General features: G+C 43.6%; 1 protein-coding gene across 2 annotated transcripts; it reads right to left on the minus strand.

Moving 5' to 3' along the window:
- Positions 1-4,545: 4,545 nt before the first annotated feature.
- Positions 4,546-21,885, minus strand: LOC309531898 (membrane-spanning 4-domains subfamily A member 15-like). 2 transcript variants are annotated; one of them, XM_082221694.1, is made up of 7 exons: positions 21,432-21,885; positions 11,967-12,184; positions 10,166-10,285; positions 9,288-9,344; positions 7,965-8,087; positions 6,246-6,359; positions 4,546-6,031 (listed from the first exon to the last, which is right to left on the minus strand). In XM_082221694.1, the coding sequence occupies exons 2-7, from the start codon at positions 12,165-12,167 to the stop codon at positions 5,909-5,911; spliced, it is 738 nt and encodes a 245-aa protein (XP_082077820.1). In that variant the 5' UTR covers positions 12,168-12,184; positions 21,432-21,885; the 3' UTR covers positions 4,546-5,908. The 2 variants fall into 2 exon arrangements, with proteins under 2 accessions (XP_082077820.1, XP_082077819.1); XM_082221693.1 differs by lacking the exon at positions 21,432-21,885 and adding an exon at positions 13,757-13,992 and having other exon boundaries at positions 4,547-6,031.
- Between the last annotated feature and the right edge of the window lie 406 nt (positions 21,886-22,291).

The raw sequence follows: 22,291 nt of genomic DNA on the forward strand, positions 1-22,291 counted from the left end.
TTTATTATGTTTTTAAATACAGTGTATCTGAAGAAGTGTGCATGCACACGAAAGCTCATACCAAGAACTAACTTAGTTGGTCTTTAAGGTGCTACTGGAAGGAATATTTTTTATTTTGACTATGACAGACCAACACGGCTACCTATCTACTACTTTAAATACAGTATGTTTGAAGTTGCCCAGAGTGACTGGGGTAACCCAGTCAGATGGGTAGTGTAGAAATTGTAATATTATTATGAAATAGGATATCCTGGAATGTCCCACTTTTCCTTAGGATGTCCCTATTTTCATCAGAGAAATGTTGGAGGGTATGAGATTCCAGAGTTCCCTGCAAAAAGTGATGGACTGTTAAACCACTCTGGAAATTGTAGCTAGGGAAATTGTAGAAATAGGGATCTCCTAACAACTCTCAGCACCTTTAACAAACAAAACTTCCTGTTCCAGTGGTACCTCGGTTTTTGAGTGTCTCAGAAGCTGAACGTTTCAGTTTTTGAACGCCGAAAACCCAGAAGTAATTGCTTCCATTTTCGAACATGCCTCGGAAGTCAAACGGCTTCCGCTGAGTTTTTTTCAATTTTCTGAATGGAAATTGCAGGCGGCCATTTGCGCCTCGGTTTTTGAACGTTTCGGAAGTCAAACCGTCTTATGGAAAGGATTGCGTTCGGAAACCGAGGTACCACTGTACCCTTGGGGGTAAGCCAAGACTGTTACAGTGCTATAATACTGCATTAAATGTATAGTACATATGGCCCTAATATTTCACTAACAGAAGGAGTGGGGTGGTATATAGCCATTGCTACAAAACCACTACAGCCTCCACTGTGGTGCAGGCCTGTATTTTGGTGCGGAAAATCATTTTGTGAAGACAGTCATATGATGTCCCACAATGCCTTAAGAGTCACAAGAGGCTGGGGATGGTGGCAGTGTTGAAGGGGAGCCAAGACAATGTAATCAGTGAGACCCCGTAAGATGTTGAGGACCTGGCACCTGCTCAACAGTGACAGATGCTGACATCAGTCCCTCGCCTATAGCAAGAAAGAGCTTAAGAAGCTTCAAATAACTTCTTTGTAATTTGCTAGCAATGGAGGTGAAGTCAGTATTTAACTTGTCACGAGAGAAGTGCTGGAACTTTTAGTTTATTCTTAAGCTCAACTGTTCAGTGCTAAAGAGAATATCCTTTGCAGATTCTCAGAAACACTCAATTAGTTAACTATTATTTCTGCTGAAGAATTCGATGAATGCACTTATTATTATTTTGTCTCACTGTTCCTCAGCTGTAAAATGGAACCAATCCCTTTTTTAAAAAGTAGAACAGCAATAGTGTGCATGTGAGAGTTTACTTTTCTGAAACCCTCGAAGCACAACCTGTGACTCTTCTGCCATTGAGAAATGGGAGTAAGGCTGCAATATATCCCATTCTATAGGGATAGGATGCAGACACCTATCTTATCATGGAGACCACGAACACCTTTTTGGCTTTCTGTTTTTCCATTCTGCTTGCATCACCAGACCCTTTTCTCACTGTCTGTTACACTGGAGTTCCCTCTAGTGTTCCGATGTGCCTATTGCAATCTTCCAATGACCAGCTTATTTCCTTCTCCTCTCCAGAAACAACCCCCAAAGGGAGGTGAAGGTGGGTAACTTTCCAGCTCACCACCCAGCCCAGCACAATGAGGCGAGTTCATCCCCTTTCCTGACCCTGTTGCTGCTCCTCTCCTCCATTCTGCCCTCCTCAGGCTTACTATTGCCTCTGCGGTTTAAATATCTTTTCTGGGATTGGGGTAACATTGTGCTGCTGGCCAGAACTGCACTCTGTTGCTTTTGACCTGGCCCATGGTTTACTTATATCAATCGAGCTATCGTGCCAAGCAGATGTGAATCTCAGCCATGATCACTTCCTGCAGTGTTTAATTGTGTGCTTTATGTATTTGACTTGCTGTGCGGTTTTTGGTTTGCTTCCCTCATCTCCAGCAGCCAAATGCCTGCATGCACTTTGAGTTCCTGTTTCTCCTACTTGTGGCATATCTGAGACTCTTTGCTTTTGCTACACCTTTATCTAACAGGTTGCTGAACTCCATCTCCACACACCTAAAGGATCAGATCTGCAGTCCAGCACTGATCCAGCACTGACACATGATTGATAATAATAATAATAATAATAATAATAATAATAATAATAATAATAATAATATTTATGCCCCGCCCATCTGGCTGAATTTCCCCAGCCACTCTGGGCGACTTCCAATTGAGTGTTAAAAACAATACAGCATTAAATATTAAAAACTTCCCTAAACAGGGCTGCCTTTAGATGTCTTTTAAAGATAAGATAGCTGCTTATTTCCTTCACATCTGGTGGGAGGGCGTTCCACAGGGCGAGTGCCACTACCGAGAAGGCCCTCTGTCTGGTTCCCTGTAACTTCACTTCTCGCAATGAGGGAACCGCCAGAAGGCCCTTGGCACTGGATCTCAGTGTCTGGCCTGAACAATGGGGGTGGAGATGCTCCTTCAGGTATATAGGACTGAGGCCGTTTAGGGCTTTAAAGGTCAGCACCAACACTTTGAATCGTTATGTGACTTGAAGCACCTTTTATCTGCTTTGGCTGATATATCAGCTTCAAACTGGGTGGCAGTAGCTTAGCCACAATTACCAATGCACTTCTAACTTCCTGCTTAAACTATTATAGCGTGTTGCATGACATTTCCTTTAAAATGGTCTGGAAACCGTGGCAGAACCCGAGCAGGAACACAAGATTTTTATGAGTGCCCTTACTTTCAACCAGGAAATGATGGGAGGTTTGCACTCCTTTTATGTGATCAGAAGTTTACATGAACAGGACAACTAATGGCAAAGTTATGAACGCACCAGGTTTGTTTTCAAATGATTTTCTTGGCTAGAATCATGAAGCTTCCTTAGAGATCGTGGCAGTCATATTACAAAGGAGTGGAATGTGTAACCTGAGATATGGCAACCTCATATATTATCATCTGACTGTTCTTTTCCTCTCCTGAGGTGCAATATTCTAGGGCTGTACACAACTCTACCCAGGACAAAATGGGCATGCTGAACACACAGTGACCTAGCTTCAGAGAGAATAGCTGAAAAAGGCAACAAAAGTGGATGTTTTAAAGAGCTTCTACTAACGAATAAAGAGAGAGAGAGAGAGAGAGAGAGAGAGAGAGAGAGAGAACAGTCATCGTTTCTGCTTCTAACATTTATTCGCATCCGTTTTTTCTTTTGGAAACCCATTGTGCACTTCATAACTAATGCAGTAATGTAGGGTTCATATATTCTGGTTGTAACTTTAGGTTTATCCATATATTTATCCATATAAGTGAAATCCCATCTCTTAACTACAAGCATTTATGAAATTAAAGTTATAAAACCAGTAGATTAAAAAATGTGTAAAAGTTACAAGTCTCATTTTAATCAGTTCATGACAATATTTACATTAAAATGTGATGTGATGGTTTTGCAGGAAAGCAAACAAAATAGTTCAGCCATGGTTAAAAAGTTGATGTGGTCAGGATCATGGCTACAAATCAGTTCTTTGGTATAAATTTCAAAGAGAAACTGAGCTGACATCGTCACAGTAGCTCATGTCTCATTGATGGACATGGGAAGAAGGATGTTTTGCATGACTTGCGGCTATGCTGTCATGGTGAAAAAATGTGACCCTCCTGAGGCAGTAAAAAGCTTGGAAACCAAGACTCCTTTCTCTTGCTTAACGGCAAAACCAGTCAATGCACTGGTAAATCTGTCAGGATTATTTTGTTCAGAGTATCACAGTCCATGAGAAACTTGGCATAAGGCTACCTAGATATTAGAACAGAGATTGAGAGAAAAGAGGCAAATGAAGAGTGACAGTTGGAATTTCCCATAACGCTGGAAGGTTCCGCAAGACATTTTGACAGAAGAGTTTGGATTTGATATCCCGCTTTATCACTACCCGAAGGAGTCTCAAAGCGGCTAACATTCTCCTTTCCCTTCCTCCCCCACAACAAACACTCTGTGAGGTGAGTGGGGCTGAGAGACTTCAGAGAAGTGTGACTGGCCCAAGGTCACCCAGCAGCTGCATGTGGAGGAGCGGAGACGTGAACCCGGTTCCCCAGATGACGAGACTACCGCTCTTAACCACCACACCCACACTGGCTAAGAGAACTCCCCATTTAGAAGGGGAAGTGGAGCAGCACCCAGGGATGTAGGAAGGGGGGGTGCGGTGGGGGCAGGCTGCCCCGGGTGTCATCCCAGAGGGGGGTGACAAAATCCCCCTTGGGCCGATCACGCCACCGTGCCACGATCAGACTCCCACCAGGAGGATCACACTGCCACACCACGATTGGCCGCCCCCCAGGAGGATAGCCACGCCATGATTGGCCCCCTGGGAGGATTGCCTCACCCTTTGGGCAAATTGCCCCGCCCCCGAGTGCATGGCATGTGCGCCACTCCGGGTGCTTGAGCGGCTAGCTCCACCCCTGGAGTGGCCATAGCATATGAAAAAGGGAAACCTACATCCGAATATTTTTCCATGCATAGGCTTTTCTGCAATCTGGAACCTTGGCAGAATCAGGGGTCCGGATCAGGTAGCACTATATATGTGTAGGCTTCTCTTATTCAATCAACTACACTCAATGCATGGAAGTTGGTGGTGTGCCAAAGGCACACTAAATGCAGCCCCGCTCTGTTCATGGGGTCATCTTTGACATATAAGGCATTAAAGAGGCTTATTCATTCTGGTTTAGCTTTTTTTTATGGCATTGAACTTCATTATATTTCTCAAAGGGACACAGGATGCTACCTTATACTGAATTAGGCTGCATTCATATGCTAGTTTATTCTGTTTCCATAACTGTTCCCTTCTGCATTATATTTGAACTTTCCTAAAAGCCACTTCCGGGAATACAGTGCAAGTTTAGAGCTATTTTCTGTGATAGTTGATTTTTTTTTCCCCTGGGGTTTTTGTTCACTAAAATATGAAAACTGGAAGAGATTTTCTCCCCCCGTCCTCATAGATGAGAATAACAAGGAAGAAATTCCAGTGTATGTATGGTAAGAACAGAGGAAGAATTTGTTTTGCAGTGAACTCAACCAATCTGACAAGGCTAGGGTTGCCATAAGTCCATAATTTCCCAGACATATCCAGAATACTGCAGTCACAAGCAGTGTCCGTGTGGAAATTGGCTAAATATCCTGGAAAATCCATGTCGGCAAGGTCATTTTTGCTGATTTCCCTCAGGAATAGCTCAAAACTTTGCCAAAAAATAGTTCTACAACTTTTCTGTCTGGATTTTCACTTTTTGAAACATGGCAACCCTAGACAAGGCTGGACTTGCTTGCAGATCAGAATACAACTCCCAGTCAGATCACAGCTTTATAAGGATTCTGCAGTACATTATTGGTGCGTGTAAAGGGCACACATATTTTAAATTTAATTTTTTTACAAAATTCACATTTTACAGGCAAATGCATTGAAAAGTATTGGGAAATGCATATTTGATGAAAAGAGTGTGTCAGTTTGACATAAGAGGTGCATACAAAATGTGCACAATTTAAATAGAAACTTTTTGTCCATCCTTTGAGCAACAAAAAAAATCTATACAACAACCACATGGAACAGACCTATGATTTGAAGCCAGCGAAACTGAGAGAGGACAGAATCAGATTGATCAGTCTATCTCTGGCTGAAGAATGCTTGAATCGCGACAAGTAGGTTGCTTTACAATGGGGAAGCTAGGACATTGTGCCAGCAACAGTGGAGTTTCAAAGAGACATGCCTTCTTATTTCCAGGCCTTTCTCCCAAGACTATGTACATAACACAGCAGAGACACATCTGAAGTTTGTGATTGACTTGGCATTCCAGAAGAGCTGAATTGGGTGTAATTGTTCTTAGGAATCTCATCCTGGCTTTTCTATTCTCCCTGGCTTGAGGGTTCATAGCACGGGTTGGCATATGTTTCATAAGATGGAGGAGGACCTATTGGCAGAAGATTTCCTTGGTGTGGTATGACTGCATCTGGCACATCATATATTGCCTGGAAAGTAGATTACAATGAACAATTAGAAGGTCTCAGATGCTATTATTACGCTTTACATCCTTCCAGATGCCACCACTGACTTAATTTTCTCCCAGTAGCATCTCCTCCTCCTTTTGATTCTCTAGAAGCCACCTGGTTCCCATTTTCCCAAAGCAAACATCTTACAAGTTTCACCCGCCTACCCCAGAAGAAGTCCCATGGAGATGCTTACCTCTTCACCTCGACGAAATATTGCTTCATACCCAAAACTTAGAGAGACCATTCCAATGAAGAACTCCAGGACGGCAAAGATCAAGATGACATTTAAAAGTCCTAGGGCTACTCTCTGCCAAACATAAAGCCATGCCGTCAGATCATATTAAGGTTACACAATTAAGGATAACTGAATCACCACAGAAAACTACTAAAGTAATAGATGATAAAATAAAAGACCCAGTGTTTGTCTTCAGATAGCAATACTGTTCAATTGTAACAGTAAATAATATTTTAAACATTAAACATTTTAATTTAAGATTGATCAGTATTTTGCCTTAAACATTGTTGCAACTTCAAATTCCCAGGTCCTATGGTTCTGAAACGCACTCATAAAGAGGTTCTGACAACACCAACATCTGGATCACCAATTTTTAGATTTGGCATTTGCTAATGTGTGACGAATCCGGCACCCAAAGGGAGAAAAGTAATTTCCTCATTTACTTGAATGCCTTTTTATACAGGCAATGGCCAATTTACATATGTCCAATTGATGTTCAACCGCGAGCACATGCATCACAGCAACCCGGAAGTGGCCAGAAAGGAGGCGGGGTGCGGTGGGCTTATGTGTGCTCCCCCAACATGCGTGGGAGTCAGGAACATAACCCCCACACTAAACAATCATTGCCTGTATATATATAAATAATGGAAACAAGTTAAAATTAGCTCCGATCTTAAGAAATCACCACTGTGGGCTTATACACACTTCTGTTTACCCTGCAGCTTCCCCCATGGTTCAGTGCTGAATCAGAGCACACGGCAATCAGGTTTTCTGTGGGTTGTCATTTGTTCCGATTTACCACTAAAGAGTGGGTTTTCCAGGGGGAAAGGGGTGGGGCAAACACAAAACCACTCAGACCCATGCCTAGAAAACACAGGCCAAGCAGAAGCACAGATGAGCCCTCTGTCATCTATTAAATGTCCGCGGCTGATTCAGGCTCCACACAGGTATTAGCAAGTCAGGTTTATTTGCAGAGCTTGTGTTTTTAACACACCAGCCTGTAGCTGGGTTTCTCTGCAGTCCAAGTGATGTCTGAGGGGCTTGGCTGTACCTGAGAGCAGGGTACACGGTTAATTCACTGTCCCTGGTTCCAATATATTTGCCATTGAAGAGCCAAACTAGTCCCTATGTGGCTGAAATGTTAAATTCAATTGTTGCTAGACGACTTATTAGCATTAGCATTAGCCTTATTAGTATTATTAGCCCAGTCAATGATATAACTCTACCTCTGATTGGTCTGTGCGGCAGTGTTGGTGCTGGGACCTAGTTCATCTTGTGAACTCCTTTCCTGCCACATCTACAAGCTGGCAGTGGAAGGAGACACAGCCTTAAAAAGTTGTGAGGTTGCCGTTATATTAAATCAAGCTCCGCCTGATTCCTTTATGGCTCAGGTGACTAAGAAAGGTCTATTTTATCTCCCTGGCTTAACCTACCCTCCTGCCAGATCCTCCTACCCAGTAGCAGTTTCGCTTCACACCACTTGGTAAATGGCAAGGGATATAATGAGGGCAGAGCAAATAAAGGATGAGGATTACAGTGGAAAACAAAAAATAATAATTCAGGCGTTTGGCAGCCAGCCCCATTTGCTACATCCAGGTTAAGGGAGCTTTCAGATGCAGCCCATTCAACTGCTGCTAAAATAAGTTCAGAACTCAACATCCCCCAAAACAGGCTTACCAGGTGTATTAAGTCAGTGGGCGTATAATAAACAGGAAAAACATTTTCATCTATGAGGAGAACAATTATCCCAACAGTTGCAGCAAGAGTGCTCACAATGTTCAGGCATGCGCTGACTTTCATCTGTAAGAAACAAATACACCCTTAGGGCACAAGCTATTCTGGTCATGCTGCATAGCAACCTGACAAAAGCCTTATTCTAGGGCTAGCCAATACCGTGCCTTCCAAGTGTTGCTGGCCATCCCAGCATCCCTGAGAGATGGCCCTGCTGGCTGGGGCTGATGGGAGTTGTAGTCCAACAACATCTCAAGGGCACCATGCTGGCTACCACAGCCCTATTCAGATATTCTTAAACATGGTGGGGGAGGTGGGCTGTGCACACTGCTTCCAGCCCCACCACCTGCCCCACATCTTCCTGAGTTGAGTGGGAAGGTTTAAAGGAGGAAGTGCTTTGACTGTCCTCCGTGTGAACAAGAACCTAGGGTTCCTTGTGGTGGAGAGAACTGCAAGCATGCAAGCCAAACATGGTTATATCCCACTTCAGATCTTCCTGTACACTTCCCACTACCCTTCCACAGATGCAGCTTTAAAATGCATGACTAGAACTTTTGGCACCATCTCTATTAATGGAATTGCAAGAGTTTGGCCTTTTTCTTTTACCTCCTTTTGACTATGTGAAAACTAGGGCTGTCTGAAAATGGCGGCCCAAAATTTATCCATGTTATTTGTGAGCATTAAAAGAAGTGGGAGTTTTGCAGGTATTATCCATGGGTGGACTGAAATTCTCCAAGTCTTCAGGAAGAGCTTGGAAAAAGAAAACGTGTTGTTGTTTTTAAAGTATCAAAAAATTGTTTTCTGATAAATTTTGGACAAGCCTACTTCCTAGATCAATTATGCAGGGATGAAATACTGCTTCAGTCCAAGGTCAGACCTTAGAAACAACTGCCAATAGAAGTCAGATTATTTCCAGGAATCTCTCTAAGAAAACGCCATTTTATTTTATTAGGATATTTGCACAGCAACTGCAGAGAAGGCTCAATGATTAAAAGAGTCTCAGCTTTTCCATGCTATTCCATGACCTCTCTGAGGAGTCATGGGGTTTGGGACTCTGAGGTTTGGGACTCCAATAAGAGTTGGCTGCTCTTATCTGGGGGGAAATTCAGAACAAGGAGGATGCTACACATTCTGTAGCCCTGAAGTCCTGACAGGAGGATTTCTAGAAGTCTTGTGTAAGCTGTACTGAGCTCCCAAAGAAAGTGTGCAATATATGTGCAGTAAATGGTGGGTTGAGAGGCAGGGCAGGATGTGAGGAACCAGACTCACCTGTAGGGATGATCTGTTATGCTCAGTTATCGCCAATGCAAATCCGGAAATGATGAACTGGGTCACACAAGAAAAACAAATCAGGATTAGAGTAAAACTTCACTCCAAATTCAGGTGGGAAAAGACTTATGCAGATAAAAGAGGATGCTGACAAATGGGGCAGGCTGTCTACAGGAGTTATGAGGCAAAAGTAAGGGGCCAGGGGCAAGATAATTAGGACAGGGAAAAATGCACTACGTGCATTTCCTGAATCTGATTTTTTTCTGTTGTAGTTACCATTCCTGTCTTTGATGCATAACCCACCATCTCCTGGAAAGCATAGGAAATTGGAGTTCAGCCTTCAGCTAATAAGCTGCGATTCCTCAATGTAGTGTCTGAGCATCCAAATAAATTGAACACACACACACATGTTATATGTTGGTATCCCTACCTGCATTAAATTGTCTGAACAACCTGGCAAATTATCTGAATTCAGTTTGGTATTCCTAAGAGAAACCAGCAATTTGGGTTTCTTATACAAATGACCGCTAAATTTAGGCTCAGCTTAAGAGCTGCTTCCATGTCCGTTCCAAAACGCACAGAAAGCATTTGATTCCAGAAACCATGTGGACAAGGCCAATTTTCCACCTAGTTGGTACCTCCCCGCTGGTCAACTGTTGGATGTAAAAAGACTAGGCAATTAGTCATCGAAATGTCATATTCAAGTGCTATTGAATTCATGAAACATCTAACTGCTATTTAATTCCCTATTCTTAGGGTTTCTTGAATGGTGAGGTTCTCTTTCCCTTAGAGGAAAGGTTGCCTGCAGCAATCACTTGTCAAACGGGGAAGTGGCTGGCATAGTTTGAATTTGTTTGAATTGAACTGGTCCTACTTACAATGAGTCCGCCCCAGTACACGTATCCAGAGAGCACAGTGTATGATCGGCTTCTGTCCAAGAGAAGGGTCAAGAGGCTCCCAAAACTAATGTGAACCAAGCCAATCAGAATCTGGATAGCCTGTAATAATATAATTGAATAGAATAGGTGAGATGAGTCCCAGTATCCTCGACAGTCCTTGTTTGGGGAGACAAATTCTGTCAATTTGAAACTGAAGGAACTGTCCAGAGCGCTGACCAACTTTTGTGTCTTCATAAAACACCCTCCCCATTCCCAAAGAGCAGCATTTCAGAGTTTCAAAAATCCATTTTTTAGACACGCCCTATATATCATGCAAATGTATGGTTGTAAAAACGACATTTAAAACAAACGAAAAGGTACGCAGCCAAAAGAGGAGTGAGAAAATTGCCACGGCTTGGTTTGTTTATTTTACAGTTTCATATCCTGCCTTTCCACCATTTAGGCTTTGCTATTGAAACAGCTACAAGTGTTGTTTGAGGAGGAAGCTAAGCTCACCCGACCTGGGCCAAAGAGGTGCTACCAGCTCCTGGTTTGGGGTACATCCACCCCACCTAGTGCAGCAGCAACTCTCACACAATGCCTCATATAAAGTTCCTCCCTTCCTAACAGCAGCCAGAATAAGGATTGCGGAAGTGCAGTGAAAGGGTGTGTGTTTATATAGATGTAGATATAGATATAGATAACTTTAACACACTTTGGGAAGAAGTGGCATTCAGAAAACATTGTTTTGTGTGTCTGGGGTGGGGGAATTCCACTGCAACTCAGTTTTTTTAAGTACTGATGAAAACTGGTGGGGGTGAGGGGAAGAGGGAAACCTGGATTTTCCCCCAAAGCAGATGTTTCAGGTGTTAAGCTTAGTAAAGGTAAAGGGACCCCTGACCATTAGGTCCAGTCGTGGCCGACTCTGGGGTTGCGGCACTCATCTTGCTTTATTGACTGAGGGAGCCAGCGTACAGCTTCTGGGTCATGTGGCCAGCATGACTAAGCTGCTTCTGGCGAACTAGAGCAGCACACGGAAACGCTGTTTACCTTCCCGCCGGAGCGGTACCTATTTATCTACTTGCACTTTGACATGCTTTCAAACTGCTAGGTTGGCAGGAGCAGGGACCGAGCAACGGGAGCTCACCTCGTCGCAGGGATTCAAACTGCCGACCTTCTGATCGGCAAGTCCTAGGCTCTGTGGTTTAACCCACAGCGCCACCTGCATCCTGCATCTGCATGAAAGCAGATATTTCAGGTGTTCAGCTTAGATGGGACCATTTTTAATTTCTCTCCGTTTCTCACTTTTCCAATCTTAATTTCAGTTCTCCACATTTCCCTACAAATCACAATTTCCCTCCCTCCCCAGAAAGTTTCCCTTCAGGGTGAATTTATCTTACCACACACATTTCAGCATGCAGTTTTGCCAAACACACACATTTAGCACAGCAATTGTACCCAACTAGAAAACATTTTACGGTGAAGCATATTTCAGAGAAGTGTGCATTTTGAAAGATGGCTACATTTTGGTGCGCATAGTGTGCCAAAGAGTGTGAATTAGGTGAGTTGAGTTCACCTTTCAATGCTGAATTATTTCCCCACATCCCTTGATGTGAATCAGAATATCAGAGCTGGGGTGGATGAATTGTGACAGAGAGGCAATGCTTGGTGTATAAGCTAGTCCACAATGAAACCATAGAGGAAGATACTTCTGTTCTTTACATAATTATTTTTGCTATATAACTCTTTATTGGTGATCACAATAATCCCCAGAGACCATAGTATGAGATGGGTCACTTACCCCTAGCACCCTGGGTTCTCCTTTGCGTTCTGTACGTAAGTTACCAGCTGGCTCAGTTCCTCCATAGATATGGCTCCCTGGATAGCCTGTTCCGAGCGGCTGGGCACCCAAATGCATGGCACCAGTTGGGTACAAAATCTGGTTTGGGTGGCTGGCCATCACACCATGGTGAGGAATAACCACGAATGCTTGGTTGTCCATGCTGAGCAATGCAGCTACTGTAACAGAGGGGAAAGAGAAAAGAACCCATGAATTCGTTCATGAAAAGTGCACATTGTTTTTCCTTGCTCTGAGTTTGATATGGGCTCCCTCGGGCATATGCAATGACAGGAGACAGTTCTATGTTGCTGGTAAAAACAAGCTGGCTGTTCTGGGACAGAACAGATTTATGAACAAATGAATGAACGAATGTACAACTGACACAGACTGGTTATAGACTATTGTCTAAATACATCAGAATTCCACACTCTCCAGTGCAGTAGTAGTAGCTCCAGTGATTTTTACAGATACACTTCGTGCCAGAATTATATATATACAGTAGATTAGGGATGGGCGCTTCTCTCAATTTCATTCTCTCAGTTTCTCGTTTTCAAATTCCAAATTCAGTTATCCACATTAGTTTGCCATATTTTTAAAAAAGTCCTCATGAAAATTCATCAGCATTGTACTACAAAATTGCTTCTAGTAAGCACATTTTGGGTTCAGTTATGCCTAATGCACACAGTTATGGAAAGCACTTTCGCCTTATATTATGCATTTTTGTACGTTATTTTCATGAATATATGTTACCTGGCTGGAAAACTACACTGCAAAATTTGGAGAAGTGTGAATTTGGAAGGCTGATTGCATAATGCGTATTGTTTTCAAAAGTGCAGATTAGGTAGGTAAAGGTAAAGGGACCCCTGACCATTAGGTCCAGTTGTGACCGACTCTGGGGTTGCGGTGCTCATCTCGCTTTATTGGCCGAGGAAGCTGGCATACAGCTTCCGGGTCATGTGGCCAGCATGACTAAGCCGCTTCTGACGAACCAGAGCAGCGCACGGAAACGCCGTTTACCTTTCCGCCGGAGTGGTACCTATTTATGTACTTGTACTTTGACATGCTTTTGAACTGCTAGGTTGGCAGGAGCAGGGACCGAGAATGGGAGCTCACCCCGTCACGGGGATTCGAACCGCCGACCTTCTGATCAGCAAGTCCTAAGCTCTGTGTTTTAACCCACAGCGCCACCCGCGTCCCGCAGATTAGGTAGATTCACCTTTAAATACAAACAATTGAAATTCTCCCCCATCCCTAAAAGAGAGTAAGAAATAGGGGTGGGATTTAACTATGTTGTTGTATGGGTGAGATGAGGTATATTTGTGCAGTTCCCTCCTTTCCCCTGGCCCATCCACCCTTATGCCCCTTAAATCATCGTTGGAGGGTTAAAGGAACCTCCAGAACTGGTTCAGGGGATGCAAGGGAGGGAAAGGGGGGGAGGAAGTCCCATTGTGTGAGTTGAGCTTGTTCCCTATACCCCACTTAGTGCTACATTGAATCTCACCCTAGGTATTCTATTGCCTGTTTCAAGGGCAAATGGGTTCGCATCCACTGCCATCTCCACCCCACCCCTGTCTTCCCCATTTGCCCTATTTCTAGCAGCATGAAAAAGATCTAATTCTTTACCCTGGAGACTCTCCCTCCCTGTCTTTCTCCGTACCCCTCCCTCCTTCCTGCGAGAGGCCTCGGCCACCAACAGTGACCAATGATCCTCCTAATAATGACCCAAGCTACTGAAAGGTGATAGGACTCACTGTATTTCCCGACCCTGCAGATACTGCTTTCCCTCTCGGGTGTTCAAGTTCTACTCAGTCAACCAGGAAGCTTGCTCAGAATTTTAAAGAGTGTCATTCGTTGCTGTTGGACCTTTGATCTTATTTGCTTGGTCATATCCATCCACCCCGCCCTTCTCCTGCAGGTACATCCCAGTTCTACCTTCATCAGGGTTATGGTTGCCATGGTCCCTTCTATTAAAGAGCTTCTCTATACCCTAGAGCAGAGTTGTCCAAACTTTTCATGTTGGCGACACATTTTTTAGACATGCATCATTTTGCAACACGGTAATCCAGTTTTACTAGCAAACCAGAGGTTAACTAACCCCTTTCCAGCCCCGGCAGCAGTGAGAAGAGCGTTTGGGTGACACACCTACATACTGCAGCCGACACACTAATGTGTGTCACGACACACAGTTTGGAAAGTCCTGCCCTAGAGCATTATTTTTATATTTTTATTTCATTTAAAATATTTCTATACTGCTTTTTTATTCGCTGGATGTTTTCCAGCACCTCCTTAAAACACTGTTGTTCAGGCAAGTTTATCTAGACTTCTCCTTTCGGTTTGTCTTTCTGTCTACTCTTGATGTTTATCACGTCAATGTTTTAAAATGGCCACTCACCCACTCCAGAGGTGGGTGTTGGTTGCAAGCCAGCATGGGGCTTCCTCATCCTCCCACAGCCATGCCATGTGCCCCTGAGCATTGCTCCCATCCCCTGGCCATTGCGGTGCCTGATGGGTTCCTGCTAAACCCAGAATCAAATTCTGGCCTATCTGCAGCAGCCTGGGGGTGGGGCAACAGGAGCAGACTGCATCTGGTGAGGTCTCTCTCCGGTCCACTCCCAGAGCTTCAAAGGAGGGTCTGAAGCAGCCACATTTATTAAGAATTTAAATATTTGAGGTGGGGTGTAAAGCTGCCTAGAGGTTTTGTTACAATCAGAGCTCTCACTCACACACACATACACTAACCATGCCTTAAGTAGTTTACAGCAATTCAGAATAACTGGAGTAGGGACAAGGGTGCCAGCTTGAATAAAATATTGGGGGGGGGGAGCCCTGCCCTGCATGACACAGTGCACATGCCCCATTTGAATGGCAATGCCAATCAATTGGGAGGGGGTAAGCCCCTCAAATATTTTATTGGAAAAGCTGAAGGGACCTTGGCTCCTAGGAGTTGGCTCCTATGTGTGGTCACAAGCCCTTGTAGGAAACCTGAGCATGGCAGTGGCTTGTGGGTCAAGAGGCAGAAGTAAATGCCCCTTGGCTCTCATTTTTATACAGCAGGCTGGCCAGGTTTTTTGCCCTGGGTGAAGAAGAAGAGTTTGGATTTGATATCTCACTTTATCACTAACCTAAGGCGTCTCAAAGCGGCTCCTTTTCCATTCCTCCCCCACAACAAACACTCTGTGAGGTGAGTGAGGCTGAGAGACTTCAGAGAAGTGTGACTGGCCCGAGGTCACCCAGCAGCTGCATGTGGAGGAGCGGAGACGCGAACCCGGTTCACCAGATTACGAGTCCACTGCTCTTAAGCACTACACCACACTGGCGAAGCCTCTAGAGGTGTGCCATTGAAACTCCCTTGTGTGTGTATGCAAATGCACGCGGGTGGGTGGGTGCCAAACTGGGTCTTTGACCCAGGTGAAATAAAAGCTAATTTTGCTCCCTGCAGTAAGCCACAAGTCCCATCATGCGGAAGTCAGGTTTCTATACACAAACAACCATGTATTTCTCTCAATTTTCCATTCAAACAAGCAAAGGGCATGGTCACCGCTCAAGGACACATTTCAGCCTGGTAAAACCACTCAAGGAGCAAGGCCAGTGATGGGTCCTGGTCTGGGGCAGAAGGGTGGTCCTAGGGAGAGTCCCAGGGCCCAGACAGAGACACCTAGAGAACATATTCACCGCTCAAGGCTGAGGAGCCTTGGAACACATCAATAGAGCCCTACAAATCATAGTGATTACTACTACACTCTTTAGAACACTGTACTGTATATCCCTAGAAATGGGTGGGCCCCAGCTGCAATTTAGAATGGAACTGACACAAATGAGTTAATTTGGGCCAATTATATTTGCCTCACTAATTAACTTACAATTGGGCCTCTTCAAAGGGACCCTCTACTACCCCTTCCTTTCCCTACCATATTCAGTGATGAGGGTAGTGAGGTTTGCAGGAGAGCTTTTGCCAGGCCCACATACCACTGGAAGTGTCGTTCCTATGGTTCTTTCTTGACGACTCTGGACACTTGCAGCAGCATTTGGGATCCTCCTGTGAGGGTTTGATGCCACCACGTAAGCTCTGAGTAGGCAGTGGAGCAGTGGTGAGGGCATGACCAACTGGGTGGACCCAGGCCTCCGATGTGTCTGGGCCTGGCTCAGGAGGGGCTTGCAGGAGCCAGAATGCAAAGGTTGGAATTCAATGTCACGCTAAGGTGACAATTCCGTCAGCGCAAGCATTTCTGCTGGCCAAACAGAACAATCTCCCTGCTCTCATGTGCTGTTCTGGGGGTTCTCCTGACCCTCCTGAGCAGATTTGGAGAGGACATGAGGATCACATGGGGTTTGGGTTCCACAAGGGGCTCCTAGGGCTGGCTTTGCTCTGCCCATTAAGGCCTCCTCTGCACAGGGTCATCATCAGTAAGGAAAATGAACCAAAGTGTCAATGTCTTATAGTAAAACCTGCAGGCTGCTTCACCTTAACTTTTGCCAGCTCCAGGCTTAGGTTACCGTTGTCACATGTTATCATTCTTTGTGGCAGCTTTTTCAATATCTGAAGAATGATAGAAAATTATTTCTTTACACTGCTTGCTCCAGCTTTCCTGTAGCTGGCTTGTATCCTAAGGCCACTTTCACTGATGAAGCAATTTCCCACCATTAGTAGGAGAGGCTGAGTTAGCACCATTTACATGGCGAAGCTTGTCTGAGTGATAAGAGATGGGTGCCAGAAACAGAAACTTGGAAGGAACACCTCATTGGGGTTTTAATGCAACGTTTCACAGTTCTGTCTCTGGAACAGCAGAGGGCAGAATATCGCTTTCTTTATCTGCATAAGAAATGCGATGTTAATAAACACGTTTGCCAACAAGTACACTTTTTATCAACGAGTGTAGACTTTTATCAACCAATGTAGAAGAATTTCTACTGTATAAAGGTCACAGACCATGGAGAGAGACCATAGTATTTGCAGAGCCCATGGCAGCGCAGACACAGACCCATTTTATGCATGTTTACTTGAAAAAAGAAGTCCCACTGTCTGATTGAAAATGAAAATGGCCTCTTCAGGAGAAGGCAATTAGAGGCTTGGGCTTTAGAAATTCTGTAATAAGTAGATGGATCAGATATTATTGTCCTTTTGAACATAATTTATGATAAGATTTGATAGAGAGCTTAAAAGCTAAAGTTTTAATAACCTCTTTGTCTCAGAGGTTCTCATTCACGAACGTGAGAAATAGGGGGGGGGGAGGCTATGGTTTTTATAATGCCTTACTTATTGTGATACAAAAGTTCTTTTACTGTATCCTAACTTCTTTATTTCATAATTCTTTTCCTCCTGCTAATGGGACTGATAGGGCAATCTTTGCGGTTTTCAAAAATCACATTGCATCTTTAACTGGATTACCAGTGCCAGGATTCATGCTTTCTCCAAAACTACTTTGTTAATTTGTAACAATGTCAATAAATAGCAATGGAATTCACTCTTTGCATTTTCCGCCTTTCATTTCCTTCTGACCTCACTGTTTACAGTTCCCTCCCAGCAGCCATGCCTATCTGAAATCACATGAATGTGAAGAATAATTACTGAGCTTTTGGATTAGATGTTACAGTTTTGGCTAACAGCAGGGGCACTCTGCGTTAACATTCAGTGCAAGTCTACACACGTCAGAGTCACAAGTTAGAGAATGCATCCTTCAGATGGCACTGGATATCCATTTCAATGTTTCATTTACAAAGAACTATCTGGATGGGCACAGAGTAGGGCCATCCCCATATCAGAGGAGGGGAAAAGCTTAATGAATCACACAATTGAATTGAACAATCTGTTAATCTGTTTCTACTGTAATTATTTGTATGGTTTTAATAAATTTTACATTTTATATCATTTTATTCTACCAATATTAAATTGTTTTTAATGATTGTTTTGTCTATGTTTTTAGCAGTTCTTGTTCTTATTTGTAAGCTGCCTTGGGTCTCATCAGGGGAAAAGGTGGGGGGGTCATTCCATGTCACGTGATCCAATGACTTTTACCTTACCATTTTATATTGCTTTCAGTTTCCTAAAAGTAGTATAAGAGAAGGTCCCAAATCTCAGTTTTTGATTTTTTATCTCATCCCATTTTTTAATTATGGGGGTTTGAAATTTCAAAAAAATGACAATTTTGGCCTTGCCGGACTACACAAACACCTTAAAATCTCAGCCCATAATTGAGATATTTCAAAACTAAAAATGCCAATCTCTTCAGAATGCCATGGGCTTTAATATGATATGGCACATGATGGACTTGCTTTAAATTTTAAAGTTAAGTTACAAAATGTTAAATTTAAGTACAAAAATTTTCATCTTTATGCGCCTGGTAATAATAATAATAATAATAATAATAATAATAATAATAATAATAGGGGCAGAAAGGAGGCAAGTATCCAGGAATAAAGACTTTGGCAATCCCACCAACCATTGCACCCAATGTGTTTTGACTACATGCAATTTTGGCTTTAAGTGTGAAACGTAACCCTCATTGAGGGCTGGCTGTACATGGGTATCACTCCCTAGTTTTTTCTGCATTTCATTTCTTTCCTACTCTCCCGTTTATAGTCCCACACCTAAACCATGTACGTGTGTGTGTGTGTGTGTTTGTGTGTGTGTGTGTGTGTGTGTGTGTATACCTGCAACTCAGGATAACACTTCATGCATCTGATGAAGTGGACTGTGATTCACAAAAGCTTCTGTCATAACAAATTGGTTAGTCTTTAAGATGCCACACGACTCTCTTGTTGTTTTGATTTTGCTATCACTCTGTATTTGGATTTAGTCTTCAACTACATCAATGACATGTTCTACATTTTGTGTTAAACGGTGGGTGAAAATACAATACAAACAACTGTAGCTTAACATTTCATTAAGAACTTGCATGCCTAAAAGCCCAATAATGAATCTTGAAGATCTGTAAAAACATCAATGCCCAGAAGCCCAATAATGAACACTCCCTTGTCTGAAAACCTTCTATATATTTACCAGCTGAAGTTAGCATAATGAAAGGTATTGCCTTACCATGTTTTTGTCACTGGAAACCAGATGCAATTTCAAGGCAGAATGGGACAAGCAGAGGGTTCTGCATTATGCATTAGGGTATCACAGCACTGACTGGGGAATGAAGACCAAGACACTTGGGTTAAACACTCTGTTTGTTTCATGTGTTTAGCACCACAATCCACAGAAAGCACTGTGCAACATACCACTAAAACTCAGGTGTTTGCATACATGTGCAACATAATGAAACAGGTGGGCCTCCCCCCCCCACCTTCAGTTTAAATTATTGTCTGAAGCCACTTCTCTGCATATCCCAAATTAGAACCCACACATCCCATGGTTTGTCTTTCCTTCCATTCACACCTTGTCATCCCTGCAGGTCGCATTTCAACCCCTTCTAGACTGCCGGCTCTGCAAAGAGATTAGATTGCGCCGAAGTGGCCTGCTGCCGCACAGCTAAGCTTCCATCTGCCTCCCTTCTTTCACCAGTGTTGTTGGCAAAGTCAGCCATTGAGAGAGAAATATGACCATGCACATGGAACACCAGCTGGACTCTGATGAGATCTCAGGTGAAGAGAGATCCCTGCAAAGAACCCAGGGCAAGTTCTGAGGCCAGAGGAAGGATTTCCTGTATCAGGCAGGGTGTTGGAGCTCCAGATGGTCCACGAGGCCTCCTCCAACTGGATGATCTGAGTTTATTTATTCTAAAAAATATTTACATCTGGCCATATCATAAAATATCAGGGCAGTGTGCAGCAACAGGTATACAATAAAACATAAAACACCATGAAAAATGGTAAAAAATAATCACTGAAACGACCACATTGGCCTGTCAGCATTAAAAGATCTACATTAAAAGAGATGGCTGAACATCAAAAGAGAGGGTGCCTGTCAAATCTCTGCTGGAGAGTCTCTGGAGCATCAGGTGTGGCTAGGAGAGACTTTTAGCAGCTATGGCTGGTAAATACATTCATGGCCAGGATTGTTTGAGACCACAGTTGTCCAGGCATTGGTAACCTCATGGCTGGATTACTGCAATGTGCTCTATGTGTGGCCACCACTGTGATTGGTCCTGTGGTTGCAGCTGGTGCAGAGCAGCTAGGTTGTTTGTGTGGGCAAAATACTACCATCACAACAACACTTCACTTGCAGGATTTGCACCAGCAGCCAAGTTTGCTACCAGGCCAAGTTCAGGGTGTTGATACCAAGTCCCTATACAGCTCTGGACAAGGTTGCTTGAGAAGTGCCTTATACACCCAGCAGATTGCTGTGTTTTGCAGGAGAGTTTCTCCTGTGAGTGCCACAGACCTCAGAAGCCCTCTGCACTGTAACTCAGAGCAGGGCTTTTTGTGTGGCTGCCCCTGTTCTGTGGAGCAGCATTTCTGTCAAGATACAGCAGGCAATCACTAGCTGCACTTTCCAGAAGCAATTGTAGATAGTTATTGTTCTGACAGGCTTTTCTAGCTGGATAAATGAGCATTCAGCATAAGTGTCCACTAGTTAGGATTTTAGTCTTGCTTTAAATGTTGTTTTTGTGTTCTTAACTGTTTTTAATTATCTTATGTGCACATTGCCTCAAGACAGTGGTTTAGAAGGCAATTAACAAAGCAATAATAGTAAATTTACAACAGGCTCTTGCTACTGATTGTAATAACCAGAGACAAGGGCAGCCAAGGTATGAACACAAGCAGCAATAAACAATACCCGAGCCTAAAACCTAAGCCATTTTTAAACTGAAGTCAGCAACTAGTGTTGCTGCTGTTTTTCAGTTCAGGTGAAGGAAGAGCAAATTATTTGAGATCACAAGGACTGAAGGAGAAATAGTCTTATAGGTACAATGGAGCAGGATGTATACTTTTGCTCTTAAGTAGTAAATGAGGTACATGAAAGGGGCCAGGGCAGAGACAATGTGACCCCCCATGAGGAATCTCTGGCAGCCCCATATTTCTCCTTTTATCCCCAGAATGGTAGGCACCCACCTTAGGAAACTTTAGCACCACCTGTGCAACTCCAGCACCATATTTGCACCAAGTTCAAACTGTAAGGCTGTGTAGAAATGCATCGTCAATGTCTGGTTCAAAGTGTGGCAATTCCCTTTTCTAGGGCATTCATCAAAATCTCAAGCCAGATGGAACACAAGATCTTCTTGCTCATCTTGGCATTCAGCTAAGCTGGAAGATGTATTTTCAATTACTATAATAGGATGCAGCACAGCCTCAGCACTAAATGATGTTAAATAGTTTTAGCAATGATAGCATTATATCCTGATCTTCTTTTAAAACCTGTCAACATATGGCTGGAGCCTCCAGCAAAATACAAGCTGAAATCGATACACAGAAAACAATTCAGTTAGGGTTTGTTTTCCCCTCCAGCATTTTAAAGCAAAGAACAACCGATAGGAGCACACTACAAACCTGTGTCCCTTCTTCTTTCAGGCCTGATTCTACAGCATTGCTAGGAAGACCACATCTAATTATGGATTGAAAAATTTCCATAACAACAACAAAACACCTCCCTCCTACAAACCATATGTCCAAACACAAATAATAAACTAAACACAAATCATATAGCATGCCTCCTCACAGGACCTTTGCTTTGCTGAGACTGGTTCAGGTGCCCAAGTGTGCTTTCCTGGGTGACAGAAGGTCAGTTAATCTCTATTTAAATACTGCCTTTTCACATTTTGCATGCACAGAAATTCCAGTCAAACACTGTATTTGACTAGAAGGCTGAACAGAATGTTTCAATCACTAGGCAACGGGCCTGTTAAAATTTATTCGTACCATCTGGGCAATTGACATCAGGACAATAATAGACTTTGATTTCCAGAAATCTGCTATGTGCTGAGTCCAGTTTCCTTTTCCCTTAAAGAAGAGGTGGAGAACCTGCAGCCCACAGCCCAGGGTTGGCACTACGATGAGCCCTTCTGATTTGAGGCAGTCACCTCAAGCAGCACTCTGGGAGGAGTGGCAGGTTTGGGTCTGGGTTCTGCGCCCACCCCCACCCCACCCCACCCCGTCTCCTGCCTGTCTGCATAATCTTCTACCCGGGACAGTTTCTTCACACTTACAAATCCCTTTCTATCCTTTCTCTTTCCACTCTTTCCATGCCTCCTCTTTCTCTTCCACCGACCAACCTCTCCCTCGCCTTTGCACCATGCCTTAGTAGCTGGATACTGAAGCTGCTGTCTTGCAAAGCTAGGAGCCTGCCTGTCAGGAGGCAGCTGCGCATGCAACTTGGAACATGAGTGGGACTCTGTGGCAAAGTGATTTGA

This window comes from Podarcis vaucheri, assembly GCF_965113315.1.
Source record: "Podarcis vaucheri genome assembly, chromosome: 1".
NCBI classification, from domain to species: domain Eukaryota; kingdom Metazoa; phylum Chordata; class Lepidosauria; order Squamata; family Lacertidae; genus Podarcis; species Podarcis vaucheri.